The 16522-nt window shown below is 42.9% G+C and overlaps 1 protein-coding gene across 1 annotated transcript in view; it reads right to left on the reverse strand.

Moving 5' to 3' along the window:
- Positions 1 to 16522, reverse strand: part of CCDC38 (coiled-coil domain containing 38) — a gene marked incomplete at both ends in the record, with an annotated part of 34501 nt that extends 17979 nt beyond the window's left edge. The window contains 8 exons of the mRNA XM_081084033.1: positions 2701 to 2812; positions 4748 to 4911; positions 7182 to 7262; positions 7368 to 7531; positions 9581 to 9645; positions 11354 to 11516; positions 14943 to 15043; positions 16507 to 16522. Coding sequence (XP_080940159.1) covers positions 2701 to 2812; positions 4748 to 4911; positions 7182 to 7262; positions 7368 to 7531; positions 9581 to 9645; positions 11354 to 11516; positions 14943 to 15043; positions 16507 to 16522 — 866 coding nt within the window. The remainder of the gene's footprint in view (positions 1 to 2700; positions 2813 to 4747; positions 4912 to 7181; positions 7263 to 7367; positions 7532 to 9580; positions 9646 to 11353; positions 11517 to 14942; positions 15044 to 16506) is intronic.

Consider the following 16522-nt stretch of genomic DNA (forward strand, 5'->3'; position numbering starts at 1 on the left):
GTGATTCCATTTATATAACATTCTTAAAATTATAAAAATCATAGAAATAGAGAACACTTTAGTTGTTGCCAGGTGTTAGGGGAGGTGGAGAGAGGGAAGTGAATGTGACTAAAGAGGCAACATGAAGAATCCTTTTGGGTATGTTCTGTATTTGATTGTCTCTTGACTTTATTAATGGCAATATCCTGGTTGTGATATTGTACTACAATTGCAAGATGTCACCATTTAGGGAATCTGGGTAAAGGGGACATAGCGTGTTTCTAGATTATTTCTTATAGCCACATGTAAATCTACAATTACCTCAAAATAAACATGTAATTAAAAACAAAAGTGACTGCTAAATGCCGTAGTGCCCCTGGAATTCAGAGCACAGTGCCTGTGTTGACTTTTGTCATGTATGACTGTCGTGGATTCTGTGGTACTGGCTCAGATCCTTTCCTTGGGGCTAGGGTTACCCAACTTGGCCATCAATATATTTTCTTAAAGCTCCCTTGTGGTAGCCAGGGTTGAAACAAACAACAATGCTGTATGGTTCTACTACCTCAGTTTTGAATGATGTGGTGAATTGCAAACACATAGGCCAGCAGAGTAACATATAAACAGTTGGGCAGTAGACTCTGAGAGACAAAGACCCAAGATGCAGGTGACAGGCATTTTCTGCAAACAGCAGCTGCAGGCACTTCTCAGAGAACGCAGGGAGGCCTGTAAGAACTCAGTCACCTCAGGAGCACACAGAAATGGCAACCACGACCTCCAATATCTGTTATGATGGGTGTGACTACGTGGTAGTATATGTTAAAGAAAGGATAAGGGAGATATTTGGTGAAAAACAGTTTCCAAGAGAGTTCATCAAGTAAGTACTGTACTCTGATAAGGGTGATTCGCCATTCTCTACATTGGAAGGGGGCTTCTTGCGCTGTTTTCCTGCTCAAAATGTCCAGGTGAAGTCCATGTCATTGGTGATGGTGGAGGTGAAAAGAAATAACATATAATTAAAAATTAATTCTTATTATTTGGTTCAAGATACTCATTGTTCTGCATTGATATGCCCATTACTTAAAAAAATTAGAATTATAATAACAGAAATAGAAGCTCTTTTATTCTACTGAAATTGGATTTCAAGCATAAGAATAAAATCAAAGGCAAACTGGTGGGGGGTGGGGGCATTTGCCCAAAACAATACATGTCACAAATCAGGGACATAAATTGTGAATTAAGAGTCATGGTTCTATTTTGACCTAATTATATATGTTTCTAATCACTGGTTTTTTTTAATTGAAGGGGAAAAATGTTGGGCACTTCAATTGTTACATTGGTGAAGAAACCTATCATTGACACATACAAGTCACCCGTGCACTTGTTCCCCACATTTACATGCACTTGTTCCCCCCACGTCTTCATGCACTTGTTCCCCCATGTTTACATGCACGTGTTCCCCCCCACATCTACATGCACGTGTTCCCCCCACATCTTCATGCACTTGTTCCCCCATGTCTACATGCACGTGTTCCCCCCCACATCTACATGCACGTGTTCCCCCCACATCTTCATGCACTTGTTCCCCCATGTCTATATGCACGTGTTCCCCCCCACATCTACATGCACGTGTTCCCCCCACATCTTCATGCACTTGTTCCCCCATGTCTACATGCATGTGTTCCCCCATGTCTACATGCATGTGTTCCCCCCATGTCTACATGCATTTTCCCCCCACATCTACATGCATTTGTTCCCCCCACGTCTTCATGCACTTGATCCCCCCATGTCTACATGCATGTGTTCCCCCCACATCTGCATGCACTTGTTTCCCCATGTCTACATGCACGTGTTTCCCCATGTCTACATGCACTTGTTCCCCCCACATCTACATGCATTTGTTCCCCCCACGTCTTCATGCACTTGTTCCCCCCATGTCTACATGCACGTGTTCCCCCATGTCTACATGCACATGTTTCCCCATGTCTACATGCACTTGTTCCCCCCACATCTACATGCATTTGTTCCCCCCACGTCTTCATGCACTTGATCCCCCCATGTCTACATGCATGTGTTCCCCCCACATCTGCATGCACTTGTTTCCCCATGTCTACATGCACGTGTTTCCCCATGTCTACATGCACTTGTTCCCTCCACGTCTACATGCAATTGTTCCCCCCACATCTACATGCACTTGTTTTCCCCACATCTTCATGCACGTGTTTCCCCATGTGTACATGCACGTGTTTCCCCATGTCTACATGCACGTGTTCCCCCACATCTACATGCATTTGTTTCCCCCACATCTGCATGCACTTGCTCCTACCACATCTACATGCACTTGTTCCCCCCATGTCTACATACACTTGTTTCCCCCACATCTACATGCACTTGGTCTCCCCATGTCTAAATGCACGTGTTCCTCCCATGTCTACATGCATGTGTTCCCCCCCATGTCTACATGCACTTGTTCCCCACATATTATGTCCACACCTGATCCTGATTTGGAACTGAGCAGTGGCAAAAGTGGTCTCAGGTCTTTTCATCCAGTGTCTCCCAGGTCCCCCCAGATCATCTTTCCTTACACCAGCACTCTTAGGACTTTCAGTCACTCTTTCTCCTAATCTGACTTGAAAACACAGCAATCCTCACTCTCCCGCCCTCTTTTCCAGGTTAATAGGTCCTTGATCTCCACTTAGAGACGGGCACCTTCTCTGGTTTTACTTTTGTGAGTGAAGTCTCAGATCTCTTGTGTTACCTGAGCTCCTTTTCCCCCGGGAATGTTCTTCTAAATCTGATGTAGTCCATTTCTCACTGTGGTTTATTTTCCTGAATCCTAGAAATGGAAAAGAAAGAGGGAGGACCCACTTCTGAAAATGAGAACTTTGTTTTCGAGTGAAAGTAGCATTAGTGTAAAAGCTTCCAGGGACAGAAATATAAGATGGGGACATCGTAACCAATAAACGTATGATGTAGACAGCAAGGGCCGGTCTCTGGAGCAGGCAGACCTCCTCCAGGGCACGAGGCGGTCTCTATCTCCTGCATCAGTCGGTCATAACCTCTAAAGTCGCAATGTGAGCCATTCACTGCTCTGGACTCATTGCTGTCTGAGCATTCTCTAGTTAGATGGCAAGTCTGGGAGCACTGAATCTTAAGCTGTGAGATGCAAATGCTTCTCACTTTTTCTTTCCACTTGTTTTTCCTCCTGTCAAACATCATGTATAGAGTTTAACCAAGTGTCATCACTGTGCTCACTCAATATTTCATACACATGTGTCTAATGTAAACTCAGTAGTGAAAGACACAGGGGAGCTGAGCAGGAAGGCCATCCGTGATGTACCGGTAAATGCTTAACAACCAGCTCTCTGGGGAAAAATCCTCCCTGATTTGTTGTTGACCAATTTCTGTGATGTCGATGTTCTCAACCCAGAGTCTCAGAATCGGCTCTCTGAGTAGCCCCCTCCTCTCCAGGGCTCTGCTCTGCGCCCTCCCTGGGCCCCAGCTCTGTCCTTTCATCTCATGGGGACTGCTGGGCCCGCCTGGGCTCCCCCTTCCAGAGCTGCATTCTGTCCCCAGCAGCACCCGGAGGCCATCACGGGGCCCATCTCATTTGTTGCCTCTCTCTGAGGGGTTCCTTTGCATCTTTCCTGATGTCCAATGACTGAAAACTGTCCCTTCGTACATTTTTCAGGCTTTTAAGGCAGGAGGGTGTCTGGTTCTTGTTACCCCAAAGTTACTAGAAATAGAAGTCTTTCCTTGTGACCCCACTTTGATCACTTATTAAATTATTATCTATAGCCCTGGCTGGTGTGGCTCAGTTTGGTTGAGCATCATCCCCTGCACCAAAAAGTTGCCGGTTCAATTTCCAGTCAGGGCACATGCTCAGGTTTCAGGCTCAATCCCCAGTCAGGGGTATGCAGGAAGCAGCCAATCGATGTCTCTCTCTCTCCCTTTGCCTTCCTCTCTTTCTAAAATCAATAAAAACATATATTTTCTTTAAAAAATTCTTTTATATAATAGCACCTATTTCTGGTCCATTAAGCTGACTCCCAAACATTAGTACCATACTGTGTTAATTCCTAAGACACTGTCATAATATATTATATATCTTAAAGGATTAATAAGATATATAATTACCTCTGTCCTTCAAAAGTATTTATTTCTCGAGATGAACCTCAGAATCACTGTATAAAGTTCTCCCCAACCCAACACTCAAGTCCCTGACAAATTTTTGGTCACAGTTTTATTATAATTCCATAAAACGTATACATTCGTTGCAGAAATTTGGCAGCTTTACAATGTAAATCTTTCTTTCTAGAAACATGACATATTTCTCTATTTGTCAAATCTCCAGGTCACACAATTAAGGTTATTTGCTTTCTTGGATTTCATTTCCTTGCATGTTTTTTAATTAATGAAGTTAGCTTATTTAGGTTGATATGTTAGGTTAATAAATGGAATTAACTTTGTGTCCATTTTCTCAAATGGTTTTTTTAGGTTTTTATGGATGGGAGGTTCTAGGTATGCTATCTTATCATCTGTAAATAATATATTTTCTATGGCTCCATGTATATATTTTTACGGCTTTATATCTGAAAGTAACCTGAGTTTCCAAACTAACAATATATAATAACAGAGAGAGTGAGACTCCTTGTTCAGGTTGTGCTTGAAATAGAAATTCTGACTATTAATAATCAGCAAATAAACATTGAAACTGAACATTTTAGAATTACGGACACGTACTTAAATGGAAATGAAGACTGTGACTCACTTGTTAATATTTTGGAAAGATTTTCCTCTATATGTTCTCTGCTTTTTGACAGCTTTGCCCTTCTCAGCGCTTGCTTGATTTGCCAATGTTTTGGAGACAATTTCAGCAGAAAAAGTCCATATTTAATGTACTCTCTAAGGAGGAATTCTGTTTTTGATATTTCACTACTCAAAGGAAACAAAAATATAATTAGATAGATCTATGTGAAAGCATATTCACTGTTTGTAAAAAGATTTTACAAAGTTCATTGTCTTGATTATATATTGACTTAACAAAAATTCTAAGTATGGCCATAAAAATAGGAGCATCAATAAAATATGAGATAAGAAGAAATAACCAGTAGGAAATTTATTTGAATAACACATGCCCCAGGATATGCACAGGTAGGGTAGGCTGATGATAGCTTTACTCTACTTATTTTTTTCCAAGGGAAATGTTGTATTACATGTTAGACATAGGGAGAAATTAGAAGGTAGCAAAAGATGGTACTTGTGTGAGGAGAACAAAGGACACTAACACTCAGTGAGCACCTACTATGTACTGGGCACTACTCAGGACATGCTACAGATACAATTTCATCCTCAAAAGGAATCCTATATAATAAAACCCTAATATGCAAATTAACCGAACAGTGGAACAACTGGTTGCTGTGACATGCACTGACCTTCAGGGGGCAGAGATGCTCAACACAGGAGCTCATGGCTGGCAAGCACAGTGGCGGTGACGGGAGCCTCTCCCACCTCTGCTTTAGGCGGGCAGTAAGGAGTGAGGGGTCCTGGACTGCAAGAGTGCATGAATTTTGTGCACCAGGCCTCCACCCTTATCCTTCTAAGCCTTCCTTATTCACACACACACACACACTCTTCAATGCCCTTATTGATATTACTCCTATATCAGTATCTTCAGCTTCAGTACTTCTTTGGGACAGAAGCATCCTAAAGCCCCAGTGTGTGAGTGATATTCAAGAGTCAAACCTGGATGTTTTCACCCTGGCTGCTGTAGCTCAGTTGGTTGGGCATCTACCCGTGCACCGAAAAGTTGCTGATTCAATTCCCAGTCAAGGCACATAACTTGGGTTGCAGGCTCAGTCCCAGTAGGAGGTGTGCAGGAGGCAGCCATGTTTCTAATTCTCTCTCCCTCTCTCTCCCTTCTCCCTTCCTCTCTGAAATCGATAAAAATACATTATATATATATATATATACATATATATTTTAAACAGAGCTAATTTTGGCTAGAATCTCCCAGCTTCCAAGCAAAAGCTTCAGAGCCAGCCCCCCTTCCCTTTGTAAGCAGATTTCCAGCTCTCCCTGCAGAGGAGGGCCTCTGCGTGCCATAGAGAAGGAAGTAGATAGCAGGCACTTGCATCCCTGGCTCTGTTACCAGCTAGTTTTGCGTTACCTTCTGCACCTTGCTGAGATGATGAGACTCGAAAACAATCAGCCAGTTCGCTGCAGAAGGGCCACTGTGCATAAATACAGTACTTTATTAAACCACAGGCTGCTACTCTAGTTCTATAAATAGACAGAGCGAAGGAGAGAAGGGAATTCTCCCCCTTGGGAGCGCCATCAACTAGCTCCTAACATAGATGAGGCTACTGTGGCCAGAATGTGTTTGAAACATACATTTTGTTAGAAACAACTGGTTTCAAAGAAGCTGCCCTCCAGGCCATTTGCTGCATTTTAGACAAGCTGTTGTCCTTCTCCCCAAAAAGCTGGAACATAAGTTTAAGTCTAGGACCTGGTTGTAGAGCAGTGCTAACCATTCTCAAAAAGAAAAAAGTTCTAGCGTGCTTTGATTCCAAGATTACAGAGTCTCCTGAATCATTGAAATTACTGCCCAAGGATGATGACAGAAGGAAGCTTCTTTAAGATATTTAAAATGAGATCTATGTGACCATGGAAGAAAGCATCCAGGTTTGAAAAAACTAAATACTGTGTGGCAGGTGGTGTCATAATTTTATCTCAATTCCTTTTTTTTTTTGGTCATTATGATCTTGGTTTTTAATATCAATGCTAGGTTCATCTAAGTGTGAGGATAAATATACAAAATACTGCCAATTGTCATTGTAACATATTGTAAAATGAATCCCCATGGCGGAAATGTTAAAATGTGTGAAGAAATGCATCTTAGAGTGAAAGAGAAAAGACACTTAGAAAATAATTTGTTTTCTCCTAACATTGGTTTTCTTCTTTTCAAAAAATTTCTTGGCTTCTGTATTGACAAGTTAGAGAAAGGTTTCCGCCAGAGATCACTGTACTCTCCTGACACACAGTCAGAGACGATCTGCAATCAACAGATTACTCATTTTAAAAATGTGGTCAAGTGTATGACATCATCACCGAGAAGAGGTATTTCCACTCAGGTCTTGCTGGGCACAAACAGGACTGAATGGGCTGCGCACACTCGAGAGGAAAAAGCTGGTGTGCGGTCTCACCTTTTCACCGCCTGCACCTCCATGGTCGCTTTCTTGAGCTCCGCTGTCATTTGGAGTTTGTTTATAGTTTCATGTGCTGCACTGAAAAGGAACACATTTGTTAGTTTGTTTTGTGTTGTGTTCTGAGAAATGGGAAAGAAGAAAGAGGGAGGCAGAACGCGATGTGGCTAGAGTGAAAACACGAACATTTTAAGGGCGTCTACGGATCTCTGGTCGTTTTCTCGAAGGAACTCTTCAAAGGCAATGGCGTCTTCTTGGAGCTTTATTTCTGCCCTGTTGATTTGCCGTTCCTTCGTCAATATGTGCTTATCATACCTGGTGATTGTATTCCTTTTGTTTGACACAGCATACTGGGAATAGCGGAAACAGAAGTGCGTCGGGAACAGTAGTCACATTTCTGGCACACGCCAACAGTCTCATAAGAGAGGGGGAAATCACCTGCATTCTAAGTGGGCATTTGGGTTAGAAAGAATGGGATGCCCACATGGTGGGGCGCTGGCCTTTATTTGGGAGATCATAGAAGGGAGACTAATTCCTTTCTCACTTTTATGAAGAGGCTCAATATTGCTCCAAAATGGCTGGGCCCCACGAATCAAAAAATACCTACATGTTGCCCCAAAGAGCAGGCCCACCTGGTGTTACCCACAGTGTCCTTCCTATTCTCTCTGAGCATTGGAAACCGGGCTGTCAGCAGCCTCAAGGCTTCTCCCACAGGAAGTACCAAGGGAGAATCAGGTTCCTCTAAGCAAGAGTCGCGGAGCTCAACCTCAAAGAGCCCCATTCAAATCCCTGGATCTAACTTTGACATCACGCTTATATTTTTAAAAAAATATATTTTATTAATTTTTTACAGAGAGGAAGGGAGAGGGATAAAGAGTTAGAAACATCAATGAGAGAGAAACATGGATCAGTTGCCTCCTGCACACCCCCTGCTGGGGATGTGCTTGCAACCAAGGTACATGCCCTTGACCGGAATCGAACCTGGGACTCTTCAGTCCGCAGGCCGACGCTCTATCCACTGAGCCAAGCTGGTTAGGGCGACGCTTCTATTTTTTTAAGTACAGAATAGAAGGATCCAGTTGGGCTTTTAATGCCATGCATGGAAAAAAACTATAAATAAACAAAGCCACATACATTATAATATAAATTAACTAAAACTACGTAAATGAAATATTTTTAAAGAAACATAACCAATAATTAGATACTCCATCTTTATAAAAAAAACATATTTCATTTATTACTTTTTTCACCAAGTATTGAGTGACTACTGCATGCCAGGACTGTTTTCAGTGGTGTTACTAGAGCAATGAACAAAATAGATAAAATTGCTTTTGTGGGGCATACATTCCAGTAGATGGGGGGAGTCTATTAAAGGGGATGAGGAGTCCAGTGGGTAAGGGCAGGGGTTGCCATTATGTACTAGTATAGCCAAAGAAAGCCTCCCTGATATGGTGAAAATTAAACAGAGACTGGAAGGAAGTAGAACAAATCATGCATACACTGGAGGAAGGACTTCTAATGCTGTGTGGAGAACAGACTGACCATAGGGGGCGAAAAGTAGAAGCAGGAGACCAGTGTTTTGAAATTATAAGAATTCATGCAAGAGATATTGGTGCTATGGACGGCAGTGGCAGCAGTGGTGTGTGATCGTGGATATATTCAGAAGCAAATATGTAAAAGTATATTTGGGTATGGGCTGTAAGGAGGTGGAGTTGAGGATAATGCCACTATATTGGGCCCAAGCAGCTGCAGCGGTGGAATTGCTGTTTCCGAGACAGGGAGCACCACATGAGATGCAGATTTTCAAGGACAGCGAAGGGTATAGCAGGGGCCACAGTTTAGAAACGTGGCGTCTGAACTGCCTGGTGAGCATCTACTGGTAAGTGGAGATATTAAGAACTACTCACAAGTTGCATTTGTGAGTCTGAAATTCAGGGAAGAGGGTCAGGCTGGAGAAATACATTGGAAGTTGCTAATATGGAAGTGGAATTTAAACTTGGGCCTGGAGGAGGGTAGATGGCGCATAGGGTGAGAAGTGAGCACTGGACCCTCCCAACATTTAGAGATCAAGATGGAGAGAGGAACAAGGAAAGAATACTGTGAAGGAGTGAGCAGCCAATGACCTGGAAGAACCAAGAGACCCCAGCTGAAGAAAATGTTTAGTGATCCAACGGGCCACAATTCAAATTGGGCCGTAGAACGGTCATTGGCAACGATGACAAAAGTGTTTTTGGTGGAATGATGATGGCCAAAGCCTAGCTGAAGTGGGCTTAGGAGAGGTTAGGAAGGACAATAGTTCTGGGCATGTGATGGAAAAATAAAAGGTCAAGGTGAACATTTGGCAATGTTAAGCAACAAGTCTTCTATTTGACTATGGGGAGAAAAATTACTTGTACTACCTGGAGCAGAAACCTGTCTCTCTGGTCATTAATAAATTCATGGAGAGACCTTCTTGCGTCTGTACCTTTAAAGAAAATTGAAATTGACTTAGGTTTAGTTCATTTTCCCTCGAAGATGTATCAAATAAAAGCTATGCAATTAAATTGTTGCGTGCATTATGTATCTGGACTTAAAAATGAATTTAATAAGGGTAACTACCATTTATTTTGGGTCCATATTATTCCAGGAGTTTTCTTAGACACTTCAAGTCATCGTTTTATTTAATCCTAACAATAACCCCAATAAGGTCCTATCCGCATCCTGTATGGGAGGTCCTGAAGCTCAGAGATGGAAAGATGCTTGTCCAAGATTACACAGTTGAGGAGGACTATCTTTTAAATGAAAATGCCCAAATACCTTATCTGTAAAATCAGCAGAAACTGACAACCTGATTTCCATTGCCGACAGAGCCCAGATTGCCTTGGATAATACCGAACAAGTTTACTATTTCCTTTCTAAAGCCTACCCTACCCCATTGACCTTAAGTGACCAGTCGCTCTGTGAGTCATCTGCAACATCACACCTCCTAGCTGCTGTCTCAGAGCTGTGAGCGTGGCGGGGATTTTTGAAGTGAGCCATTTTGTGCAGAACTCTTTCTAAAACATGTCATGTGTCATTTAAAATGCTCTTGATGACTCAGGGTTCACCATGAGACTGCGGGGAACTGAAGACATGAGACACAGACTGAACCTACACCTGCCCTATCAGCGGTCCAGTCACTAACCTCACCCTCTCACCTACTGTTTGCTGCTTTTTCATACAATAGTGCAGAACAGGCACCTCCGAGAGCCTCTAAATAAGTTAACATGCTTCCCTTTCTTACACTAATTATTGAATCCGAAGTTCCTTCTTAAATGGTCTTCTTGTTCTCTGAAAAAAATTTTTTCTTCACAATTTGAGAAAGTGCCTGGACTTTGTGAGCTAGAGAAAGGTTTAAGTTATTAGAACAAATCCTGAATACTGATTTCCCTTCCTTCTTTCTTTCCTTCCTTCCTTTCTTTCTTCCTTCCTTCCTTCCTTCCTTCCTTCCTTCCTTCCTTCCTTCCTCCCTCCTTCTCTTCCTTTCTGCCTTTTTAAATTTAAAATATTGAGTAAGATTTATTTTGGAGGAAGATTTTATCAGTCCATCACCTGGTATTAGTCACTGTAGGCTTGTAAAGCTTCAAACTGCTTTGTCTCATTTGTGGGCACTTCTTATCTCATAGGTAGGAAATGGCCATGATGTTTTGATCCCCAGACTTCTCTCTTTCACAGACAATAATTAATAGCTTGTAGTATTTCAGCATGTTGCCTCCATAGGTCATTAAAACAGGTTATGTCTTTGCAACAAGAGGCAAGCTATTTAATTCTATTAGCTTACTGATTCTGGATATGTGAGTTGTATGGCCCAGACCATCAAAACTTCTCTTTAGAAAGACTTCTCTTAAATTCTGTTCTAGATGTAGATGTAGACCTAAATTTAAATAGTCAGAGCTATTTAACACTATGTGATTTTGGCAGTGACTTCCTTCCTTAGAGCCATGAAAATGATTACGGTCTATGTCTTGGGAAAGTATGCTTTCTCATTTAAAATAGATTTTTTTTCTCCGGACTCAACCCTCATGTACAACCCCCATCACCGCATTAGGAGACAGCACCCTTTGTGTTTCTCACCTCCAGAAAAGCCACCAAACCTGATACAAGTGGGAAATATTCAGAACAATGTTTTTAAACCAACAATCATTTAGACTTACCTTCTGTTATTCTTACAACAAGAGTGGGGTCCAGCCCAAACTTTTCAAACGAGGAAGCAGCTGCATCAGCGAATGCTAGTTCACTCAGGTGTGAACGACTCTTCATTCGAGATGAAAACGTTGACTTTTGGTGCAATTTCCTCCTGCGGTTCAGGTCTTTTTCCTGCCCAAGTGGGAAAATTTAAAAAGGTTTCTAACATACGAAAATAACATTGTCTTAAATTAGTGATCATATATAAAAAGACCATTTGCAACAAGTCCCTTTCTCACTACTGGTACATTGAACAAGCAATCTCAAGTTCTTACCTCTGAAGAACAGTGTTTAGTTTTCAGTTCCTTCTTGCATGAAGCAGAGCACAAGTGTAAAAACTTTCAACCTTGACTATAATATAAACGTGTGCATGACAAATATGAACCTGGAAAACGTTGCTCTGGCTTTTTGTGACAATCTCATGTTGCCCCAAATGTAGGGACTTAAAAATTCCCCTGATTTGAAAGAAATGATTCTGTGGGATTGAACATGCTATTTTTTTTAATGTCGGTAGACATTAAAAAAAAAAATAGCCTCCTGCCTTGGCCGGTTTGGCACAGTGGATAGAGCATCGGCCTGTGGATTCAAGAGTCCCAGGTTAGATTCTGGTCAAGGGCATGTACCTTGGTTGTGGGCACATACCCGTGGGGAGTGTGTAGGAGGCAGTTGATCAATGTTTCTCTCTCATCGATGTTTCTAACTATCCCTCTCCCTTCTTCTCTGTAGAAAATCAATAAAATATATTTTTTAAATATCTTTAAAAAAAATAGACTCCTGATTTCATGAATGTTTTTTTATTTTAAATTTTGGATAGTTTTAATCAAACTATAGAACACCTACACAAAACCATCACCCTACAGATGATCGATTATTGAGTATTCCTGGATATTTTTCTCATCCTTTATTTCTAAGAATAAGCAAAGCAAACCTTGTGAAATCTGAACCATACGATGTAAGTAGTGATAGGAACGGCAAGGCACACTGCAAAGTGAGCCTCATTGCTGATGTAGCTTCACACCAAATCATTCCAAAGTGACACCCTCTTCTCCACTCTTATTTTGTCTTTCTTCCCTGCTCCCCAATGCACACATATACAGGCTCTTATCTGTATCTGCCTGGCAGATTTTGACTTATTTTTAACAATGCTGCTTCTGTTTATCTCCTCAGTGGCATCTTTGCACGCACACACACCACCACCACCACCACCACCACCACCACCACCACCACATACCACCACACACCATCATCACCACCATATACCACCATCACCACCACCATCATCACCACCACATACCACCATCACCACCACCACCACCACGATCACCACCACACACCATCATCACCACCACCACCACCATCACCACTACCACCACAATCACCACCACCACCATCAGTAGCACCACCACCATCAGTAGCACCACCAGGATCACCACCACCACCACCACCACCACACACCATCACCACCACCACCACCACCACCACCACCACCACATACCACCACACACCATCATCACCACCATATACCACCATCACCACCACCATCATCACCACCACACACCATCACCACCACCACCACCACGATCACCACCACACACCATCATCACCACCACCACCACCATCACCACTACCACCACAATCACCACCACCACCATCAGTAGCACCACCACCATCAGTAGCACCACCACGATCACCACCACCACCACCACCACCACACACCATCACCACCACCACACACCATCACCACCACCACCATCACCATCACCACCATACACCATCACCACCACCACCACCACCACCACCACCACCACCATCATCACCACCACCACCACCACGATCACCACACACCATCACCACCACCATCACCACCACCACCATCACCACCACCACATACCACCATCATCACCACCACATACCACCATCACCACCACCACCACCACGATCACCACCACACACCATCATCACCACCACCACCACCATCACCACTACCACCACAATCACCACCACCACCATCAGTAGCACCACCACCATCAGTAGCACCACCACGATCACCACCACCACCACCACCACCACACACCATCACCACCACCACACACCATCACCACCACCACCATCACCACCACCACCACCACCACCACCATCATCACCACCACCACCACCACGATCACCACACACCATCACCACCACCATCACCACCACCACCATCACCACCACCACATACCACCATCACCACCACCACCACCATCATCACCACCACCACCACCACGATCACCACACACCATCATCACCACCACCATGATCACCACCACCACCACCACCACCACCACACACCATCACCACCACCACCACCACCACCATCACCACCACCACACACCATCATCACCACCACCACCTCCACCACACACCACCACCACGATCACCACCACACACCATCATCATCACACACCATCATCACCATCATCACCACCATCACCACCACCATCACCAGCACACACTATGATCACCACCACCACCATCACCACCATACACCACCATCACCACCTCTCCCTCTTCTTTCAAACAACCATTTTCTTTAGATTTCCTTTGTATGCCTTTATTACTGTATTTTATCAACTCTAAGATGCCACTTATTGTAAGATGCACTATTTTTTTATGCACTGCCAATTATGCATGACATCCCATCTATGTAAGCTGGAGCCCAATTTCAGGAATGAGAAAATGTGAAAAAATGTGGCCATTAAAATCAAGGAAATGCCCTAGCCGGGTTGGCTCAGTGAATAGAACATTGGCCTACAGACCAAGGGCCCTGAGTTTGATTCTGGTCAAGGGCACATAACTCTGTTGGAGGCTCCTCCCTGGCCCAGGGCCTGGTCAGGGCATGTGCAGGAGGTAACCAATCAATGTCTTTCTCTCACATTGATATTTCTGTCTGTCTTTCCCTCTCTCTTCCACTCTCTCTAAAAATATCCTTGGTGAAGATTTAAAAAAAAGTCAAAAGCATGCTTAATTGTGGACTATGCCTTTGGCATAAATCTGGTGTTCAGACCATTACTACAGTGAAAACACCTAACATCACCTGGTGGCAATTAATCAATGTGTTTCTCTCACATCGATATTTCTCTCTGCCTTTCCCTCTCTCTTTCACTCTCTCTAAAAAATCAATGAAAAAGTTTCTTCAGGTGAGGATTTAAAAAAAAAAAAAAAGAAAAGGAAAGGAAAGGAAAAGGATTACACCAAATTGTTATTATTGGCAGATCAATGATTTTCTATAAAAAAATAAATTTAAAAATCAAGGAAGTAGGGTATAGCCATACCTGTCACAGTGGATTGTAGTGGTGTGTCTGTCTTCCACCATAGGGGGTGATCATTAGGTCCCCACCATGGGCTGGATGCTGTTCTGTCGTGTGTGTGTGTGTGTGTGTGTGTGTGTGTGTACCCACAGCACTGTGTGGTGCACGTGTAAACATCTGACCCAGCAAAGTTCATAAAAGGGATGGATAAGGGGATATGTTTCTAAAATTACCTTTTAAAATCCTAGTTGAGATTTTAATAAAACCTTACCTTCCTCCTTGCTTCTATTTCATTTTCTTTGAAAAGAAAGAGATCTTTGAAAAAGATCTTATATGGTCTTCCCTTTTTGGTTGACTGATCGGTTCCTCTATCTATTAAGAAAAAAAAGAAGAAAGAAGGAAAAACTTCTGTCATCTCTCCTCTGCTAACCATCTGGCTCCCACCAACCAGGGGAGAGAGTGGGATCCATGGGAGGAAGGTCCAATCAGCCAGTCGCCGCTCAACTGGATGTGGGGCCTGGATCTGGGGAGCAGGAGCCATAGGCCATCTGTCTGTTTCCCATGGCAGTGAGCACAGTGCTTAGCGATTCATGAGGCATGAGACTATATTTGTGGTGTAAGTAGATAGGGGGCCTGTAACAGGATGGTGGGATATTTTGAGATATTATCATGTTGATTCTTCCCATCCCTACAAATACACCCACCATTACCCTTGCACCACTATTTCTGCCACAATAGACATATCCAAAACCCTTATAGAGATCCTCAGGCTAGACCAGAGTCCTAAAAAAAGTCGAAGATAACGAGTGCTGGCGAGGATGTGGAGGACTTGGACCCTCATACACTGCTGGTGGGAGTGCAAAATCGTGCAGCCACTTCGGAAAAGAGTCTGGCAGTTTCCCAAAAAGTTGAACACAGAGCTGCCATATGCTCTAACCATTCCCCTCCTAGCTACTAGTATATACCCAAGAGAAAAAACATTTGTCCACCCAAAAATGTGTACATGAAGGTTTACAACAGTTAACTTTGCTAAATCATTCACAGTTCTTGGCAAAGAAATATAAATTCTTTAGGAAAACAGAGATTGTTCAATACATGTATTCTACTGTTCTGAAACTTGTGTTTGTTTTAGTTAGGAATATATTTAGGAGTTCTTTTTACATCAGCATTTATATATTTTTCTCATTAAAAAGGAATAGTGCCCTGGTCAGTTTGGCTCACTGTGATAGAGCATTGGCCTGCAGACTGAATGGTCCCAGGTTTGATTACATGTCCAAGTTGCAGGCCTGATCCCCAGTGTGGGGTTTGCAGGAGGCAGCCGATCAATAATTCTCTCTCATCATTGATGTTTCTATCTCTCTCTCCCTCTCTCTTTCTTTCTGAAATTGATAAAAAAATATATTTTTTAAAAAAGGAATAGCTATCTAGTACCCCACTTCTTGGATGCATCATACTTTATATAACTAACCCCATACCAATATGGTTGATCCTGGCCTTTTGCTATTATAAACAATGCTGAGATGACTATTCTTGTACACACCTTTAAGTACTTATGCAAACACATCTGCAGACTAAATTGCCGACATGGCCCTATGTTAGGCAAAGTGGTTTCTGGTACTTGCCATGCCCAATGCCATCTTAAGAAGCAAGTTGCTCTCAGAAAACAACAGTTCACCCTGGAGGGGGTTCGCCTTCATCATCTGGAAGGTCCACTAAGTAGGTCCCTTAAGTTGTTTAATGCTTTGGAAAATATATCTTATAACAAGCACAAGTCATTTAGCTACAAACCACCTGGGTTCCTGGAGGCTGCATACATCAAGCCCCCATCCCCTTACGGGTGCAGAGATCCAT

Source organism: Myotis nattereri (genome assembly GCF_964212035.1).
Source record: "Myotis nattereri genome assembly, chromosome: 2".
Taxonomy (NCBI): Eukaryota; Metazoa; Chordata; class Mammalia; order Chiroptera; family Vespertilionidae; genus Myotis; species Myotis nattereri.